The following is a 21,933-nucleotide window of genomic DNA, read 5'->3' as shown; positions in this document are numbered from 1 at the left end:
AGTTATATGGGGTTGTATGGGGGGATATGGGGTTATAATGGGGGGATATGGGGTTCTATGGGGTTCTATGGGGTGGCTATTGGATCTATATGGGAATCGACTGGGGGCCAGCACGCTCGGCCATATAGCAAAGGCGGCGGAGAAAGGGGCTCTAAAGGTAATGGGGTCTTATGGGGTTATATAGGGTTATGGGGTTATATGGGGGGATATGGGGTTATATGGGGTTATATGGGGTTATATGGGGTTATATGGGGTTATGGGGTTATATGGGGGGATATGGGGTTATATGGGGTTATATGGGGGTATATGGGGTTATATGGGGTTATATAGGGTTATATGGGGTTGTATAAGGGGATATGGTGTCAAGGGGGGGTATATGGGGATATACAGGGGGCTATAGGGTTATATGGCGGGATATGGGAGGGATATGGGAGGGATATGGGGGTATATGGGGTTATATGGGGGGATATGGGGTTATATGGGGGTATATGGGGTTGTATAGGGGGATATAGGGTCAAGGGGGGGTATATGGGGTTATATGGGGGGATATGGGGTTGTATAGGGGGATATAGGGTCAAGGGGGGGTATATGGGGTTATATGGGGGGATATGGGGTTGTATAGGGTTATATGGGGGGATATGGGGCTATATGAAGTTATATGGGGCCAAGGGGGAGGGTTATAGGGTCAGGAAGGGTTATATGGGGTGTTATGGGGTTATATGGGGTTGTATGGGGGGATAATGGGGTTATAAGGGGAGATATGGGGTCAGAAAGGGTTATATGGGGGTTTATGGGCTTATATGGGGGGATATAGAGGGATAATGGGGTTATAGGGTCAGAACAGGTTATATGGGGTCGGTGGGGGTATATGGGGTTATATGGGGGGATAATAGGGTTATATGGGGTTATATGGGGGGATATGGGGTTATATGGGGATATATGGGGGGATAATGGGGTTATAAGGGGGGATAATAGGGTTATATGGGGTTATAATGGGGTTCTATGGGGTTGGGATGGCTATTGGATCTATATGGGAATCAACTGGGGGCCAATGCGCTCGGCCATATAGCAAAGGCGGCGGAGAAAGGGGCACTAAAGGTAAGGGGGTATAGGGTTATTATATGGGGTTATATGGGGTTATATAGGGCCAAGTTGGGGTTATAGGGTCAGGGAGGGTTATATGGGGGGATATGGGGTTATAATGGGGGTATATGGGGTTGTATAGGGGGATATAGGGTCAAGGGGGGGGTATATGGGGGGATATGGGGTTATATGGGGTTATTATATGGAGATATAGGGTTATATAGGGGATATGAGGTTATATGGGGGGATATGGGGTTATATGGGGGGATATGGGGTTATATGGGGGGATATGGGGTTATATGGGGTTATATGGGGTTATATGGGGGTCTATGGGGTTATATGGGGTTATATGGGGTCTATGGGGTTATATGGGGATATATGGGGTTATATGGGGTTATATGGGGTTATATGGGGTTATATGGGTTATATGGGGTTATATGGGGTTATATGGGGGGATATGGGGTTATATGGGAGTATATGGGGTTATATGGGGTTATATGGGGTCTATGGGGTTATATGGGATATATGGGGTTATATGGGGTTATATGGGGTCTATGGGGTTATATGGGGTTATATGGGGTTATAAAGGGGTTATATGGGAGTATATAGGGTCAATGGGGTGGTTATAGGGTCAGGGAGGCTTATATGGGGTTATATAGGGGGATATGGAGTGTAATGGGGTTCTATGGGGTTCTATAGGGTTCTATGGGGTTATGGGGTTCTATGGGGTTATACGATCACGTGGTCAGATGACCCCCCCCCCCCCCCCAAGATGGCGCCCCGCATCACGTAACCCCCAAACCAAGATGGCGTCTATATATCACATGACCCCACACCAAGATGGCCGCTCCCTCATGTGATTTCCGGTCATGTGACGCTGTGTGTTTCCGGTTCCGGTAGGTGCTGTCGGTGCTGGATCTCGGTCTCAACCCGTTACGGGCCGAGTCGTGTCGCCCCCTGGCGGCCATTGTGCGCCACTGCCCCAACATCAGCGCGCTGCGGGTCCGCGCCTGCGGATTCGACACGAGATTCGGGAGCCTGTGTCGAATCTGCCTCCAGCATGAGCTGCGAGGTGGGTTATAGGGGGTATATAGGGGATTCTATGGGGGATATAGGGGGGATATGGGGTTATATGGGGGGATATGGGGTTGATAGGGGATTCTATGGGGGATATAGGGAGGATATGGGGTTATATAGGGGGGATATGGGGTTATATGGGGTATATAGGGGGGATACGGGGGGATATGGGGTTATATGGGGGGATATGGGGTTATATGGGGTTATATGGGGTTATATGGGGTTATATGGGGGGGATATGGGATTTATAGGAGGTTATATGGGGTTTATAGGGGAGATATGGGGTTATATGGGGTATATAGGGGGGATATGGGGGGATATGGGATTATATGGGGTATATAGGGGATTATATGGGGTTATATGGGGTTTATAGGGTTATATGGTTTATAGGAGGGATATGGGGTTATATGGGGTTATATGGGGGGATATGGGGTTGTATGGGGTTATATGGGGTTATAGGGGGGGATATGGGGTTGTATGGGGTTATATGGGGTTATATGGGGTTGTATGGGGTTATATGGGGTTATAGGGGGGGATATGGGGTTGTATGGGGTTATATGGGGGGGTATGGGGGGATATGGGGTGATATGGGGTTTATAGGGAGTTATATGGGACCCCATAGGAATCAATGGGGTTTGGGGGTTATATGGGGTTTATAGGGGGGATATGGGATTATATGGGGTTAAATGGGACCCCATAGGAATCAATGGGGTTATATGGGGGGATATAGGGGGTTATAGGGGTTTATATGGGGTTATAGGGGTTTTATAGGCGGTGATATGGGGTTATATGGGTTATATGGGATATATGGGGGGATATGGGGTTATATGGGGTTATATGGGATTATATGGGCTCTATAGGGGGTTATATGGGACGCCTTAGGAATCAATGGGGTTATATGGGGTTATATGGGATTATATGGGAATTTATATGGGGTTATATGGGGTTATATGGGGTTATATGGGATCTATGGGAGTATATGGGGCTATGTGTGGGCATATGGGGTTATATGGGGGGATATAGGGGGTTATAGGGGGGGGATATGGGGTTATATGGGGTTATATGGGGTTTATAGGGGGTTATATGGGACCCTATAGGAATCAATGGGGTTATATGGGGTTATATAGGGTTATATGGGGTTTATGTGGGGTTATATGGGGGCGATATGGGATTATATGGGGTTAAATGGGACCCCATAGGAATCAATGGGGTGTTATGGGGTTATATGGGGTTATATGGGGGTTATATGGGGTTATATGGGGGGATATGGGGTTCTATGGGGTTATATGGGATTATATGGGGTTTATAGGGAGTTATATGGGACCCCATAGGAATCAATGGGGTTATATGGGGGTTATATGGGTTTATATGGGTTCATATGGGCTTATACGGGGTTATATGGGGTTACATGGAGGTTATATGGGGTTAATGGGTTATATGGGGTTTATATAGGGTTATATGGGACTTTAGGGGTTATATGGGGTTATATGGGGTTTAAGGGGTTATATGGGGTTCGTATAGGGTTATATGGGGTTTATATAGGGTTATATGGGGTTTATATGGGTTTATATGGGTTATATGGGGTTAAGGGGATTATATGGGCCTATATGGGTTTTTATGGGTCTATATGGGGTCAAATGGGTTTATATGGGTTCATATGGGGTTATATGGGGTTATATGGGTTTTTGGGGGGTTTATAGGGGTCTATATGGGATTATATAGGTTTCTATGGGTCTATATGGGATTATATAGGTTTATAGGGGTCTATATGGGTTTATATGGGATTATATAGGTTTCTATGGGTCTATATGGGGTTATATAGGTTTATAGGGGTCTATATGGGTTTATATGGGATTATATAGGTTTCTATGGGTCTATATGGGGTTATATAGGTTTCTATGGGTCTATATGGGATTATATAGGTTTCTATGTGTCTGTATGGGATTATATAGGTTTCTATGGGTCTATATGGGATTATATAGGTTTGTAGGGGTCTATATGGGATTATATAGGTTTCTATGGGTCTATATGGGATTATATAGGTTTATAGGGGTCTATATGGGTTTATATGGGATTATATAGGTTTCTATGGGTCTATATGGGATTATATAGGTTTCTATGGGTCTATATGGGATTATATAGGTTTCTATGGGTCTATATGGGGTTATATAGGTTTCTATTGGTCTGTATGGGATTATATAGGTTTCTATGGGTCTATATGGGATTATATAGGTTTCTATGGGTCTATATGGGATTGTATCGGTTTATATGGATCTATACGGGATTGTATCGGTTTCTATGGGTCTGTATGGGATTATATAGGTTTCTATGTGTCTGTATGGGATTATATAGGTTTCTATGGGTCTATATGGGATTATATAGGTTTGTAGGGGTCTATATGGGATTATATAGGTTTCTATGGGTCTATATGGGATTATATAGGTTTATAGGGGTCTATATGGGTTTATATGGGATTATATAGGTTTCTATGGGTCTATATGGGATTATATAGGTTTATAGGGGTCTATATGGGTTTATATGGGATTATATAGGTTTCTATGGGTCTATATGGGATTATATAGGTTTCTATGGGTCTATATGGGATTATATAGGTTTCTATGGGTCTATATGGGGTTATATAGGTTTCTATGGGTCTATATGGGATTATATAGGTTTCTATGGGTCTATATGGGATTATATAGGTTTCTATGGGTCTATATGGGATTATATAGGTTTCTATGGGTCTATATGGGGTTATATAGGTTTCTATGGGTCTATATGGGATTATATAGGTTTCTATGGGTCTATATGGGATTATATGTCTCTATACATGTCTATATGGCTTTCTATCTGTCTGCCCCCCCCCATTATCCCCTATAGGCGCCTCCCAGCTGCGCTGCCTGGCCATATCCCATAACCCCATTGGGACCGAGGGGCTGGAGCAGCTGCTGCCCTGTGTCCCCAATGGGGTCACCCAGCTGGAGCTGGGCAACATCGGGGGGCACAGACCCCTTGACATCACCAGCCTGTGCCAGTACCTGCGGGAGGTGGGTATGGGGTCTTATGGGGTCTTACGGGGTTATGGGGTCCTATGGGGTCTATAGGGATCCTATGGGGTCCTATGGGGGGATATGAGGTCCTATAGAGCTCTATGGGGCTCCTATGGTGGGATATGGTGTCCTATGGGCTCTATGGGGCTCCTATGGCGGGATATGGGGTCCTATGGGGCTCAGTGGGGCTCTATGGGGTCCTATGGGGCTCTATGGGGGGATATGGGGTCCTATGGGGTCCTATGGGGGAACATGGGGGGCTATGGGGCTCAATGGGGTCAATGGGGCCATGGTGGTAATGGGGTCACCCAGCTGGAGCTGGGCAACATCGGGGGGCACAGACCCCTTGACATCACCAGCCTGTGCCAGTACCTGCGGGAGGTGGATATGGGGTCTTATGGGGTCTTATGGGGTTTTATATGGGGGATATGGGGTTATGGGGGGATATGGGGTCCTATGGGGCTCTATGGCGGGATATGGGGCTCTGTGGGGTCCTATGGGGCTCTGTGGGGTCCTATGGGGAGATATGGGGCTCTATGGGATCTATGGGGGGATATGGGGCTCAGTGGGGCTCCGTGGGGTCCTATGGGGCTGTATGGGATCTATAGAGGGATATGGGGTCTTATGGGGCTCCTATGGGGGGATATGGGGCTCTATGGGGTCCTATGGGGCTCTATGGGGCTCCTGTGGCAAGATATGGGGTCCTATGGGGGGATATGGGGCTCTGTGGGGCTCCTATGGTGGGATATGGGGTTATGGGGTAATAGGGGGGGATATGGGGTCCTATGGGTCTCTGTGGGGAATATGGGGTATTATGGGGCTCTATGTGGCTCTATGGGGGGATATGGAGCTCAATGAGGCTCTATGGGGCTCCTATGGCGGGATATGGGGGCTATGGGGCTCTATGGGGGGCTATGGGGCTCAATGGGGTCAATGGGGCCATGGTGGTAATGGGGTCACACAGCTGGAGCTGGGCAACATCGGGGGGCACAGACCCCTTGACATCACCAGCCTGTGCCAGTACCTGCGGGAGGTGGATATGGGGTCTTATGGGGTCTTACGGGGTTATGGGGTTTTATATGGGGGATATGGGGTTATGGGGGGATATGGGGTCCTATGGGGCTCTATGGGGGGATATGGGGCTCTGTGGGGTCCTATGGGGTCTTATGGGGTCCTATGGGGAGATATGGGGCTCTATGGGATCTATGGGGGGATATGGGGCTCAGTGGGGCTCCGTGGGGTCCTATGGGGCTGTATGGGATCTATAGAGGGATATGGGGTCTTATGGGGCTCCTATGGGGGGATATGGGGCTCTATGGGGTCCTATGGGGCTCTATGGGGCTCCTGTGGCGAGATATGGGGTCCTATGGGGGGATATGGGGCTCTATGGGGCTCCTATGGTGGGATATGGGGTTATGGGGTAATAGGGGGGGATATGGGGTCCTATGGGTCTCTGTGGGGGGATATGGGGTATTATGGGGCTCTATGTGGCTCTATGGGGGGATATGGAGCTCAATGAGGCTCTATGGGGCTCCTATGGCGGGATATGGGGGCTATGGGGCTCTATGGGGGGCTATGGGGCTCAATGGGGTCAATGGGGCCATGGTGGTAATGGGATCACACAGCTGGAGCTGGGCAACATCGGGGGGCACAGACCCCTCGACGTCACCAGCCTGTGCCAGTACCTGCGGGAGGTGGGTATGGGGTCTTATGGGGTTATGGGGTCCTATGGGGGGATATGGGGTCTTATGGGGTTTTATATGGGGGATATGGGGGGATATGGAGTCTTATGGGGCTCCTATGGCGGGATATGGGGTCCTATGGGGTGTATGGCGGGATATGGGGGTCCTATGGGGCTCTATGGGGCTCCTATGGGGGGATATGGTGTCCTATGGGGCTCTGTGGGAGGATATGGGGTCTTATGGGGGTCCTATGGCGGGATATGGGGTCCTATGGGGCTCTATGGGGCTCAATTGGGCTCTATGGAGGGATATGGGGTCCTATGGGGCTCTATGGAGGGATATGGGGTCCTATGGAGCTCTATGGAGGGATATGGGGTCCTATGGGGCTCTGTGGGGGGATATGGGGTCCTATGGAGGGGATATGGGGTCTTATGGGGCACTATGGGATCTATGGGGGGATATGGGGTCCTATGGTGGGATATGGGGTCCTATGGGTCTCCTATGGGGGGATATGGGGCTCTATGGGGTCTATAGGGGTCCTATGGGTCTCCTATGGCGGGATATGGGGTCCTATGGGGCTCTATGGGGGGATATGGGGTCCTATGGGTCTCCTATGGGGGGATATGGGGCTCTATGGGGTCTATAGGGGTCCTATGGGGCTCCTATGGCGGGATATGGGGTCCTATGGGGCTCTATGGGGGGATATGGGGTCCTATGGGTCTCCTATGGGGGGATATGGGGCTCTATGGGGTCTATAGGGGTCCTATGGGGCTCCTATGGCGGGATATGGGGTCCTATGGGGCTCTATGGGGGGATATGGGGTCTTATGGGGTTATGGGGTCCTATGGGGTCACTGGGGCCATGGTGGTAATGGGGTCACACAGCTGGAGCTGGGCTCCATCGGGGGGCACAGACCCCTCAACATCACCAGCCTCTGCCAGTACCTGCGGGAGGTGGGGGATATGGGGTCTTATGGGGTTTTATATGGGGGATATGGGGTTATGGGGGGATATGGGGTCCTATGGGGCTCTATGGGGGTCCTATGGGGGGATATGGCGGTCCTGTGGGGTGTATGGGGGGATATGGGGGTCCTATGGGACTCTGTGGGGGGATATGGGGTCCTATGGGGGGGATATGGGGTCTTATGGGGCACTATGGGATCTATGGGGGGATATGGGGCTCCTATGGCGGGATATGGGGTCCTGTTGGGCTCTGTGTGGGGACATGGGGCTCTATGGGGCGATATGGGGTCTTATGGGGCTCCTATGTCAGGATATGGGGTCCTATGGGGCTCTATGGCGGGATATGGGGTCCTATGGGGCTCTATGGGGGGATATGGGGTCTTATGGGGCTCAGTGGGGCTCTATGGGGTCCTGTGGGGCTCTATGGGGCTCCTATGGCGGGATATGGGGTCCTATGGGGTGTATGGCAGGATATGGGGGTCCTATGGGGCTCTATGAGGCTCCTATGGTGGGATATGGGGTCCTATGGGGCTCTATGGGGGGATATGGGGGGATATGGGGCTTTATGGGATCTATGGGGGGATATGGGGTCTTATGGGGCTCATTGGGGCTCTGTGGAGTCCTATGGGGCTCAATGGAGCTCTATGAGGCTCAATTGGGCTCAGTGGGGTGGGGATATGGAAGTCCTGTGGGGGGATATGGGGTTTTATGGGATCTATGGGGGGATATGGGGTCCTATGGGGCTCTATGGGGCTCCTGTGGTGGGATATGGGGCTCTATGGGGGGATATGGGGTCTTATGGGGCTCTATGGGGGGATATGGGGCTCAATGGGGCTCTGCGGGGTCCTATAGGGCTCTATGGGGCTCCTATGGTGGGATATGGGGTCCTATGGGGCTCTATGGGGAGGGATATGGGTGTTATGGGGGGATATGGAGGTCCTATGGGGCTCTATGGGGTTCCTATGGCGGGATATGGGGTTCTATGGGATCTATGGGGGGATATGGGGTCTTATGGGGCTCTATGGCGGGATATGGGGCTGTATAGGATCTATGGGGGGATATGGGGTCTTATGGGGCTCAATGGGGCTCTGTGAGGTCCTATGGGGCTCTATGGGGATCCTATGGCGGGATATGGGGTTCTATGGGGGTCCTATGGGGGGATATGGGGTCTTATGGGGCTCTATGGGGGGATATGGGGGGGGGATATGAGGTTTATGGGGCTCAATTTGGGGGGATATGGGGGTTATGGGGGATATGGGGGGTTATGGGGGGATATGGGGCTTGATGGGGGTCAATGGGGGGATATGGGGTCTTATGGGGCTCAGTGGGGCTCTGTGGGGTCCTATGGGGCTCTATGGGGCTCCTATGGCAGGATATGGGGTTCTATGTGGTTCTATGGGGCTCTGTGGGGCTCAGTGGGGAGGGATATGGGGGTATGGGGGCAGTGAGGCTCTATGGGGGTCAGTGGGGGTAATGGGGGGATATGGGTTCCTATGGGGCTCTATGGGGGTCCTATGGGGGGATATGGGGCTCTATGTGATCTATGGAGGGATATGGGGGTCCTATGGGGCTCTGTGGGGGGATATGGGGCTCTATGGGATCTATGGGGGCTTATGGGGCTCTATGGGATCTAGGGGGGGATATGGTGTCGTATGGGGCTCTATGGGGGGATATGGGGCTCTATGGGGCTCCTGTGGCGGAATATGGGGTCTTATGGGGCTCTATGGGGGGATATGGGGGGGGGATATGAGGTTTATGGGGCTCAATTTGGGGGGATATGGGGGTTATGGGGGATATGGGGCTCAATGGGGAAGGATATGGGGCTTGGGGGGGAATATGGGGGTTATGGGGGGATATGGGGTCTCAACTGGGGGGCTATGGGGGTTATGGGGGGGTGTGGGGGTAATGGGGGGATCCCATTGGGTCCCATTGGGTCCTATTGGGTCCAATCAGAACTGCCCCTTTGTTCCCATTGGGTCCCATTGGGTCCCATTGGTTTCTATAGGTTCCTATAGGTTCCTATTGGTTCTGTTGGGTCCTATTGGGTCCAATCGGAACCGCCCCTTTGTTCCCATTGGTTCCCATTGGGTCCTGTTGGTTCTGTTGGGTCCAGTTGGGTCCTATTGGTTCTATTGTGTCCTATTGGGTCCCATTGGTTCCCATTGGTTCCTATAGGTTCCTATTGGTTCTGTTGGGTCCCATTGGTTCCCATTGGTTCCTATTGGGTCCCATTGGTCCCATTGGGTCCCATTGGTCCTATTGGGTCCAATCGGAACCGCCCCTTTGTTCCCATTGGTTCCCATTGGGTCCTGTTGGGTCCATTTGGGTCCCATTGGGTCCCATTGGTTCTATTGTATCCTATTGGGTCCAGTTGGGTCCCATTGGGTTCCATTGGTTCCTATAGGTTCCCATTGGTTCTGTTGGGTCCCATTGGGTCCTATTGGGTCCCATTGGTCCTATTGGGTCCAATCGGAACCGCCCCTTTGTTCCCATTGGGTCCCATTGGGTCCTATTGGGTCCAATCGGAACTGCCCCTTTGTTCCCATTGGTTCCCATTGGGTCCTGTTGGTTCTGTTGGGTCCAGTTGGGTCCTATTGGTTCCCATTGGTTCTATTGTGTCCTGTTGGGTCCAGTTGGGTCCCATTGGGTTCCATTGGCTCCCATTGGTTCCCATCGGTTCTGTTGGGTCTCATTGGGTCCCATGGGTTCCCATTGGTTCTATTGGGTCCTCTTGGTTCCGATTGGGTCCCATTGGTTCCCATTGGTTCAGTTGGGTCCCATTGGTTCTGTTGGGTCTCATTGGGTCCCATTGGTTCCCATTAGTTCTCATTGGTTCTATTGTGTCCCATTGGTTCCCATTGGGTCCCATTGGGTCCTGTTGGTTCTGTTGGGTCCATTTGGGTCCCATTGGTTCCCATTGGTTCTATTGGGTCCCATTGGTTCCCATTGGGTCCCATTGGTTCTGTTGTGTCCTGTTGGGTCCAGTTGGGTCCCATTGGGTTCCATTGGTTCCTATAGGTTCCCATTGGTTCTTTTGGGTGCCATTGGTTCCCATTGGGTCCTATTGGGTCCAATCAGAACCGCCCCTTTGTTCCCATTGGTTCCCATTGGGTCCTGTTGGTTCTGTTGGGTCCAGTTGGGTCCTATTGGTTCTATTGTGTCCTATTGGGTCCCATTGGTTCCCATTGGTTCCTATAGGTTCCTATTGGTTCTGTTGGGTCCCATTGGTTCCCATTGGTTCCTATTGGGTCCCATTGGTCCCATTGGGTCCCATTGGTCCTATTGGGTCCAATCAGAACCGCCCCTTTGTTCCCATTGGGTCCCATTGGGTCCTATTGGTTCTGTTGGGTCCAGTTGGTTCCCATTGGTTCTATTGTGTCCTATTGGGTCCAGTTGGGTCCCATTGGGTTCCATTGGCTCCCATTGGTTCCCATCGGTTCTGTTGGGTCTCATTGGGTCCCATTGGTTCCCATTGGTTCTATTGGGTCCTCTTGGTTCCGATTGGGTCCCATTGGTTCCCATTGGTTCTATTGGGTCCCATTGGTTCTGTTGGGTCTCATTGGGTCCCATTGGGTCCTATTGGGTCCAATCGGAACCACCCCTTTGTTCCCATTGGGTCCCATTGGGTCCTATTGGGTCCTGTTGGTTCTGTTGGGTCCAGTTGGGTCCCATGAGTTCCCATTGGTTCTATTGGGTCCTCTTGGTTCCAATTGGGTCCCATTGGTTCTGTTGGGTCCTATTGGGTCCCATTGGTTCCCATTGGTTCTATTGGTTCCCATTGGTTCCCATTGGGTCCCATTGGGTCCTGTTGGTTCTGTTGGGTCCCATTGGTCCTATTGGGTCCCATTGGTCCTATTGGGTCCAATCGGAACCGCCCCTTTGTTCCCATTGGGTCCCATTGGGTGCTGTTGGTTCTGTTGGGTCCAGTTGGGTCCCATTGGTTCCCATTGGTTCTGTTGTGTCCTGTTGGGTCCAGTTGGGTCCCACTGGGTTCCATTGGTTCCTATAGGTTCCTATTGGTTCTATTGTGTCCCATTGGGTCCCATTGGTTCTATTGTATCCTATTGGGTCCAGTTGGGTCCCATTGGGTTCCATTGGTTCCTATAGGTTCCTATTGGTTCTGTTGGGTCCCATTGGTTCCCATTGGGTCCTATTGGTTCCCATTGGTCCTATAGGGTCCAATCGGAACCGCCCCCTTGTTCCCATAGGAGCGCTGCGCTGTCACTCATCTGACGGTGGCCGGGAACCGCCTGAACGGAGACGGGGTGGCACAGCTCATAGAGTGAGATATGGGATTATATAGGGGCATATGGGGGGATATGGGGGAGATTTGGGGTCATATAGGGGGGATATGGGATTATATAGGGGCATATGGGGGGATATGGGGTCATATAGAAGGATATGGAGTCATACAGGGGGATATGGGGTCATATGGGAGGGATATGGGGTCCTATAGGGAGGATATTGGGTCATAGGGGGGATATGGAATTATATAGGGGCATATGGGGGGGATGTGGGGTGATATGGGGTGATATGGGGTCATATAGAGGGATATGGGGTCCTATAGGGGGGATATGGGGTCATATGGGAGGGATATGGGGTCCTATAGGGGGGATGTGGGGTCATATATGGGATTATATAGGGGCATATGGGGGAATATGGGTTCATATAGGGGGATATGGGATTATATAGGGGCATATGGGGGGATATGGGGTCATATAGGGGTGATATGGGATTATATAGGGGCATATGGGGGGATATGGGGTCATATAGGGGGGATATGGGATTATATAGGGGGATATAGAGGGATATGGGGTCCTATAGGGGGGATATGTGATTATATGGGGGGGATGTGGGGTCATATAGGGGGATATGCGATTATATAGGGGGATATGGGGGGGATGTGGGGTCATATAGGGGGGATTTGGGATTATATAGGGGGATATGGGGGGATGTGGGGTCATATCGGGGGTATATGTGGTTATATAGGGGGATATGGGATCATATGGGAGGGATATGGGGTCATATGGGAGGGATATGGGGTCATATGGGGTTATATAGGGGGATAGGGGGTCCTATAGGGGGGATAGGGGGTCCTATAGGGGGATATGGGGTCATACAGGGGGATATGAGGGGTCTGGGGAGGAGGATATGGGGAGATATGGGGTTATATAGGGGGTTATGGGGGGATATGGAGTCATATGGGGGATATGGGGTCATATAGGAGATATGGGGTTATCTGGGGGTGATATGGGGTCATATAGGGGGGTATGCAGGGATATGGGGTCATAGAGGGGGATTTGGGGGTGTATGGGGAGATATGGGGTCATAGAGGGGGATATGGGGTCATGGGGGGATATGGGGTTATATAGAGGGATATGGGGTCATATAGGAGGAATATGGGGTTATATAGGGGGATATGAGGTCATATGGGAGGGATATGGGGTCATATAGGGGGATATGGGGTTATATAGTGGGATATGGGGTTATATGGGGTCATATAGGGGGATATGGGGTCATATGGGGTTATATAGGGGGCTATGGGGAGATATGGGGTCATATAGGGGGGTATGGGGTCATATGGGGGGCATGGGAGGGAATATAGGGGGTCATGGGGGGGATATGGGGTCATATAGGGGGATATGGGGTTATATAGTGGGATATGGGGTCATATGGGGTTATATAGGGGGATATGGGTTCATTAAGGGGATATGGGATCATATAGGAGATGTGGGGTCATATAGGGGGGATATGGGGTCATATAGGAGATGTGGGGTCATATGGGATTATATAGGGGGATATGGGGGGAATATGCGGTCCTATAGGGGGGATATGGGGTCATATATGGGGGATATTGGGGGGATATGGGGTCATATAGGGGGTTATGGGGGGATATGGAGTCATATGGGATCATATGGGGTTATATAGGGGGATATGGGATCATTTAGGAGGTACATGGAGTCATATAGGAGATATGGGGTCATACAGGGGGGATATGGGGTTATATAGGGGGATATGGGGTCATATGGGGTTATATAGGGGGATATGGGATCATTTAGGGGGGATATGGGGTCATATAGGGGGCTATAGGGGGATATGGGGTCATATAGGGGGATATGGGGGATGTATGGGGTCATATAGGGGGGATTTGGGGTCATATAGGGTTATATGGGGTGGGTATATGTTTCAACACGTCCCCCCGCCCCATTGTTCCCTATAGGGCGGCGCTGTGTCGGGGTCGCGTTCGCAGCGTGGACGCGTCGGCCAACGGGGTTGTGGGGGCTGTGGGGCTGCGGGCGCTGCAGGCGGCGCTGGAGGGGCGGCCCCACACGCTGCGCCACCTCAACCTGGCAGGTGAGGCTCTGTCACGATATATATGGGGCCTATCGTGATATATAGGGGCCCTATCGCGATATATATGGGGCCTATCGCGATATATAGGGGCCCTATCGCGATATATAGGGGTCCTATCGTGATATATATGGGTCCTATTGCGCTATATATGGGTCCTATCGCGATATCTATGGGTCCTATCGTGATATATAGGGGTCCTATCGCGATATCTATGGGTCCTATCGCGATATATATGGGTCCTATCGCGATATATATGGGTCCTATCGCGATATATAGGGGTCCTATCGTGATATGTATGGGTCCTATCGCGATATATATGGGTCCTATCGTGATATATATGGGTCCTATCGCGATATGTATGGGTCCTGTCGCGATATATATGGGTCCTATCGCGATATATATGGGTCCTATCGCGATATATAGGGGTCCTATCGCGATATGTATGGGTCCTATCACGATATATATGGGTCCTATCGCGATACATATGGGTCATATTGCGATATATATGGGTCCTGTCGTGATATATATGGGCCCTATCGTGATATATATGGGTCCTATTGCGCTATATATGGGTCCTATCGCGATATATATGGGTCATATTGCGATATATATGGGTCCTGTCATGATATATATGGGCCCTATCGTGATATATATGGGTCCTATCGCGATATGTATGGGTCCTATAACGATACGTATGGGTCCTATCGCGATATATATGGGTCCTATCGCGATATGTATGGGTCCTATCGCAATATATATGGGTCCTATTGCGATATATATGGGTCCTATCGCGATATATATGGGTTCTATCGCGATATATATGGGTCCTATCGTGATATGTATGGGCACTATCGCAATATATGTGGTCCTATCGTGATATATAGGGGTCCTATCGCGATATATAGGGGCCCTATCGCGATATGTATGGGTCCTATCGCGATATGTATGGGTCCTATCGCGATATATATGGGTCCTATCGCGATATATATGGGTCCTATCGCGATATCTATGGGCCCTATCGCGATATATATGGGTCCTATTGCGATATATATGGGTCCTGTTGCGATATATATGGGTCCTATCGCGATATGTATGGGTCCTATCGCGATATGTATGGGTCCTATCGCGATATGTATGGGTCCTATCGCGATATATATGGGTCCTATCGTGATATATAGGGGTCCTATCGCGATATATATGGGCCCTATTGCGATATATATGGGTCCTGTCGCGATATATATGGGTCTTATCGCGATATATATGGGCCCTATTGCGATATATATGGGTCCTGTCGCGATATATATGGGTCTTATCGCGATACATATGGGTCCTATCGCGATATATATGGGTCCTATCGCGATATATAGGGGTCCTGTCGCGATATGTATGGGTCCTATTGCGATATATCTGGCCCCTATCGCGATAGTTATGTCACGATATGGCCCTATCGCGATAGTTATGTCACGATATGGCCCCTATCTCCATAGTCATGTCACGATATGGCCCCTATCTCCATAGTTATGTCACGATATGGCCCCTATCGCGATAGTTATGTCACGATATGGCCCCTATCTCCATAGTTATGTCACGATATGGCCCCTATCGCGATAGTCATGTCACGATATGGCCCCTATCGCGATAGTTATGTCACGATATGGCCCCTATCTCCATAGTTATGTCACGATATGGCCCCTATCGCGATAGTCATGTCACGATATGGCCCCTATCGCGATAGTTATGTCACGATATGGCCCCTATCGCGATAGTTATGTCACGATATGGCCCCTATCGCGATAGTCATGTCACGATATGGCCCCTATCTCCATAGTCATGTCACGATATGGCCCCTATCTCCATAGTTATGTCACGATATGGCCCCTATCTCCATAGTTATGTCACGATATGGCCCCTATCTCCATAGTCATGTCACGATATGGCCCCTATCTCCATAGTCATGTCACGATATGGCCCCTATCGCGATAGTTATGTCACGATATGGCCCCTATCTCCATAGTTATGTCACGATATGGCCCCTATCGCGATAGTCATGTCACGATATGGCCCCTATCGCGATAGTTATGTCACGATATGGCCCCTATCGCGATAGTCATGTCACGATATGGCCCCTATCGCGATAGTTATGTCACGATATGGCCCCTATCGCGATAGTTATGTCACGATATGGCCCCTATCTCCATAGTTATGTCACGATATGGCCCCTATCTCCATAGTTATGTCACGATATGGCCCCTATCTCCATAGTCATGTCACGATATGGCCCCTATCTCCATAGTTATGTCACGATATGGCCCCTATCTCCATAGTTATGTCACGATATGGCCCCTATCTCCATAGTTATGTCACGATATGGCCCCTATCGCGATAGTTATGTCACGATATGGCCCCTATCGCGATAGTTATGTCACGATATGGCCCCTATCGCGATAGTTATGTCACGATATGGCCCCTATCTCCATAGTCATGTCACGATGTGGCCCCTGTCTCCATAGTTATGTCACGATATGGCCCCTATCTCCCTAGTCATGTCACGATGTGGCCCCTATCGCGATAGTTATGTCACGATATGGCCCCTATCTCCATAGTTATGTCACGATATGGCCCCTATCTCCATAGTTATGTCACGATATGGCCCCTATCTCCATAGTTATGTCACGATATGGCCCCTATCTCCATAGTTATGTCACGATATGGCCCCTATCGCGATAGTTATGTCACGATATGGCCCCTATCGCGATAGTTATGTCGCGATATGGCCCCTATCGCGATAGTTATGTCACGATATGGCCCCTATCTCCATAGTTATGTCATGATATGGCCCCTATCTCCATAGTTATGTCGCGATATGGCCCCTATCTCCATGGTTATGTCACGATATGGCCCCTATCGAGATAGTCATGTCACGATATGGCCCCTATCACGATAGTTATGTCGCGATATGGCCCCTATCTCCATAGTTATGTCATGATATGGCCCCTATCTCCATAGTTATGTCACGATATGGCCCCTATCGCGATAGTCATGTCACGATATGGCCCCTATCTCCATAGTCATGTCGCGATATAGGCCCTGACCCCCCGTCTCCCCCCAGGTTGCCGCCTGTTGGTCCCCGCTGACGACGCGCTGTGGGCGAAGCTGGGGGGAGCCATCGAGGAGCTGCAAATACGGGGGGCAGCAAGGGGGGAGGGGGCAATAAAGGGGGGGCAGAAGTGAGATGTGGGGCAGGAATGGGATGGGATTAAAGATGTGGGGCAGAATGGAGGGGGCAATAAAGGGGAGGCAGAAGTGAGATGTGGGGCTGAATGAGGTGGGGCAGGATGATGTGGGGCAGAACTGAGATGGGATTAAAGATGTGGGGCAGAACTGAGATATGGGGCAGAAATATGTGGGGTGGAAGGGTGTGGGGCAGAATGAGGTGGGGCAGAACTGAGATGTGGGGCAGAACTGGGATGGGATTAAAGATGTGGGGTAGAATTGAGATGTGGGGCAGAACTGAGCTATGGGGCAGAATGGGGGGGCAGGAATGAGATGTGGGGCAGAACTGGGATGGGAATAAAGATGTGGGGCAGAATGGGGGGCAGGACTGAGATGTGGGGCAGAACTGCAATGGGAATAAAGATGTGGGGCAGAACTGAGATGGGATTGAAGATGTTGGGCAGGAATGAGATGTGGGGCAGAATGGGGGGGGGGGGGAGATCTGAGATGTGGGGCAGAACTGGGATGTGGGGCAGAATGGGGGGGGGTGGAAATGAGATGTGGGGCAGAACTGGGATGGGATTAAAGATGTGGGGCAGAACTGAGATGTGGGGCAGAATGGAGGGGGGAGAACTGAGATGTGGGGCAGGACTGCAATGGGATTAAAGATGTGGGGCAGAACTGAGATATGGGGCAGAAAGGGGGGGCGGGGGTGGAAAGGTGCGGGGCAGGAATGAGATGTGGGGCAGAACTGGGATGGGATTAAAGATGTGGGGCAGAACTGGGATGTGGGGCAGAATGGAGGGGGGAGAACTGAGATGTGGGGCAGGACTGCAATGGGATTAAAGATGTGGGGCAGACACGAGATGTGGGGCTGAATGGGGGGGAGGGAATGAGATGTGGGGCAGAACCGAGATGGGATTAAAGATGTGGGGCAGAACTGAGATGTGGGGCAGAAAGGGGGGGCGGGGGTGGAAAGGTGCGGGGCAGGAATGAGATGTGGGGCAGAACTGAGATGGGGGGCAGAATGAGGTGGGGCAGAACTGGGATGTGGGGCAGAACTGGGATGGGATTAAAGATGTGGGGCAGACACGAGATGTGGGGCTGAATGGGTGGGGGGGAGAACTGATATGGGGCAGAATTGGGGGAGGGAATGAGATGTGGGGCAGAACTGGGATGTGGGGCAGAAAGATGGGGGGCAGAATTGGGGGGAGAACTGAGATGTGGGGCAGAAAGACGGGGGGCAGAACTGAGATGTGGGGTGGAACTGCAATGGGAATAAAGATGTGGGGCAGAACTGAGGTGTGGGGCAGAAATGGGATGGGATTAAAGATGTGGGGCAGGACTGTGATGTGGGGCAGAATGGGATGGGATTAAAGATGTGGGGCAGAACTGGGATGTGGGGCAGAATGGAGGGGGGAGAACTGAGATGTGGGGCAGAACTGCAATGGGATTAAAGATGTGGGGCAGACACGAGATGTGGGGCTGAATGGGGGGGAGGGAATGAGATGTGGGGCAGAACTGGGATGGGATTAAAGATGTGGGGCAGACAGGAGATGGGGGGTGGAAAGGTGGGCAGAACTGAGATATGGGGCGGAAAGGGGGGGGAAGAACTGAGATGTGGGGCAGAACCGAGATGGGATTAAAGATGTGGGGCAGAATGGGGGGCAGAAGTGAGATGTGGGGCAGAACTGCAATGGGAATAAAGATGTGGGGCAGAACTGAGATGGGATTAAAGATGTTGGGCAGGAATGAGATGTGGGGCAGAATGGGGGGGGGGGGGAGATCTGAGATGTGGGGCAGGACTGGGATGTGGGGCAGTTGTGGGGGGAGAACTGAGATGTGGGGCACAACTTAGATGGGATTAAAGATGTGGGGCAGAACTGGGATGTGGGGCAGAATGGGTGGGGGAATGAGATGTGGGGCAGAACTGGGATGGGATTAAAGATGTGGGGCAGGAATGAGATGTGGGGCAGAACTGAGATGGGGGGCAGAAGTGAGATGTGGGGCAGAATGGAGGGGGAATGAGATGTGGGGCAGAACTGAGATGTGGGGCAGAAATGGGATGGGATTAAAGATGTGGGGCAGAACTGAGATGTGGGGCAGAAATGGGATGGGATTAAAGATGTGGGGCAGAACTGGGATGTGGGGCAGAATTGGGGGGACAGAACGATGGGGGGCAGAGGAGTGGGGGGGGCAGCGAGATGGGGGGAGAGGGGTGGGAGACAGAGCGATGTGGGGCAGAGATGTGGGGCAGAGTGATGGGGGGCAATGAGATGGGAGAGGGGTGTGGGGCAGAGGGGTGGGGGCAGAGCGATGTGGGGCAGAGGAAATGGGGGGCAAGGGGATGAGGGGCAGTGACTTAGGGGGCAGAGGGATGGGGGGGAGTGAGATGTGGGGCAGAGATGGGGGGAGAGGGGTGGGGGGCAGAGATATGGGGCAGAGGGGTGTGGGGGGCAGAGAAATGGGGGGCAAAGATGTGGGGCAAAGGAGTGATAGATGGGGGGCAAAGATGTGGGGCAAAGGAGTGTGGGGCAGAGTGATGGGGGGCAATGAGATGGGGGGAGAGGGGTGGGGGGCAGAGCAATGTGGGGCAGAGGGGTGGGGGGCTGAAATGGGGCAGAGGGATGTGGGTCAGAGAGATACGGGGGGCTCAAGGATATGGGGCAGTGAGATGTGGGGCAGAGACTTGGGGGGCAGAGATGGGGGACGGATGGGGGGCAGAGGGATGTGGGGCAGAGAGATGGGGGGCAGCAACATGGGGGTCAGGGGTGAGGGAGGGAGATGTGGGGCAGAGAGGGGTGGGGGGCAGAGGGATGGGGGACTCAAAGATGTGGGGCAGCGACTATGGGGGGCAGAGAGATGGGGGGCAGAGGGATGGGCTCAAGGATGTGGGGCAGAGTGATGTGGGGCAAAGGAGTGTGGGGCAGAGCAATAGGGGGCAATGAGTGGGGGCAGAGTGATGTGGGGCAGAGCGATGTGGGGCAGAGGGGTGGGGGGACATGGGATGTGGGGCAGAGGGATGTGGGGCAGAGGGATGTGGGGCAGAGGGATGTGGGGCAAAGGAGTGTGGGCAGAGAGATGGGGGAGAGGGGTGGGAGGCAGAGTAATATGGGGCAGAGCGATGTGGGGCAGAGGGGTGGTGCAGGGGGATGTGGGGCAGCGACTTGGGGGGCAGAGGGATGGGGGCAGAGGTATGGGGGGCAGGGGCATGGGGGGCAGGGGGATGTGGGGCAGCGACTTGGGGGGCAGAGGGATGGGAGGGAGTGAGATGTGGGGCAGAGACTTGGGAGGCAGAGATGTGGGGCAGAGGGATGGGGACAGCGACTTGGGGGGCAGAGAGATGGGGATCAATGAAGGGGAAACTGTGATGTGGGGCAGTGAGATGTGGGGCAGAGACTTGGGGGGCAGAGGGTTGGGGGGCTGTGAAGGAGGAACTCCAGTGTGGGGCAGTGAGATGGGGGGCAGAGATGGGGGACGGATAGGGGCTGGGGGATGTGGGGCAGAGGGATGGGAGGCAGGGAGATGTGGGGCAGCGACCTGGGGGGCAGAGATGTGGGGCTGAGGGATGTGGGGCAGCGACTTGAGGGGCAGAGAGATGGGAGGGAGGGAGATGTGGGGCAGAGACTTGGGGGGCAGAGGGATGGGGGGCAGAGACTTGGGGGGCAGGGGGATGGGAGGGAGTGAGATGTGGGGCAGACACTTGGGGGGCAGTGAGATGTGGGGCAGAGGGGTGGGGGGCTGAGGGATATGGGGCAGCAACATGGGGGTCGGGGGAGGGAGGGAGATGTGGGGCAGAGAGATTGGGGTGGGGGGCAGAGGGATGTGGGGCAGAGACTTGGGGGGCAGAGATGTGGGGCAGAGGGATGGGGGACTGGGGGATGTGGGATAGAGAGATGGGGGGGCAGAGGGGTGGGGGGCTGAGATGTGAGGCAGAGACTTGGGGGGCAGAGATGTGGGGCAGTGGGATGTGGGGCAGAGACTTCGGGGGCAGAGAGATGGGAGGGAGGGAGATGTGGGGCAGAGACTTGGAGGGCAGAGATGGGGGGCATGGGGGGGCTCAAGGATGTGGGGCAGTGAGATGTGGGGCAGTGGGATGTGGGGCAGAGATGGGGGCAGAGACTTGGGCAGAGATGTGGGGCAGTGAGATGTGGGGCAGTGGGATGTGGGGCAGAGATGGGGGCAGAGACTTGGGCAGAGATGTGGGGCAGTGAGATGTGGGGCAGAGATGGAGGGCAGAGACTTGGGGGGCAGAGATGTGGGGCAGTGAGATGTGGGGCAGAGATGGGGGCAGAGACTTGGGGGGCAGAGATGTGGGGCAGGGGAGTGGGGCGGCTGAAGGGTGTGGGGCAGCAAGATGTGGGGCAGAGACTTGGGGGGCAGCGACTTGGGCAGAGGGATGTGGGGCAGAGATACAGGGGGCTCAAGGATGTGGGGCAGAGGGATGGGGGGCAGAGATGGGGGGCAGCAACTTGGGGGGCAGAGAGATGGGGGCGTTAAAGATGTGGGGCA

The 21,933-nt window shown here is 52.6% G+C and overlaps 1 protein-coding gene across 1 annotated transcript in view; it reads left to right on the top strand.

The window, feature by feature from the left end:
* The window catches only part of TONSL (tonsoku like, DNA repair protein), a 96,319-nt gene extending 77,808 nt beyond the window's left edge, over positions 1-18,511 (top strand). The window contains exons 22-26 of the mRNA XM_085533104.1: positions 1,984-2,155; positions 5,041-5,207; positions 12,063-12,136; positions 14,075-14,208; positions 17,318-18,511. Coding sequence (XP_085389230.1) covers positions 1,984-2,155; positions 5,041-5,207; positions 12,063-12,136; positions 14,075-14,208; positions 17,318-17,439 — 669 coding nt within the window. The 3' untranslated portion in view covers positions 17,440-18,511. The remainder of the gene's footprint in view (positions 1-1,983; positions 2,156-5,040; positions 5,208-12,062; positions 12,137-14,074; positions 14,209-17,317) is intronic.
* The last annotated feature ends 3,422 nt before the right edge of the window (positions 18,512-21,933 follow it).

The sequence above is a fragment of the Coturnix japonica genome, unplaced genomic scaffold, assembly GCF_054131305.1.
Source record: "Coturnix japonica strain WE unplaced genomic scaffold, WE-NBRP24 Scf054, whole genome shotgun sequence".
NCBI lineage: Eukaryota > Metazoa > Chordata > Aves > Galliformes > Phasianidae > Coturnix > Coturnix japonica.
This window is presented reverse-complemented; position numbering and strand designations above follow the sequence as displayed.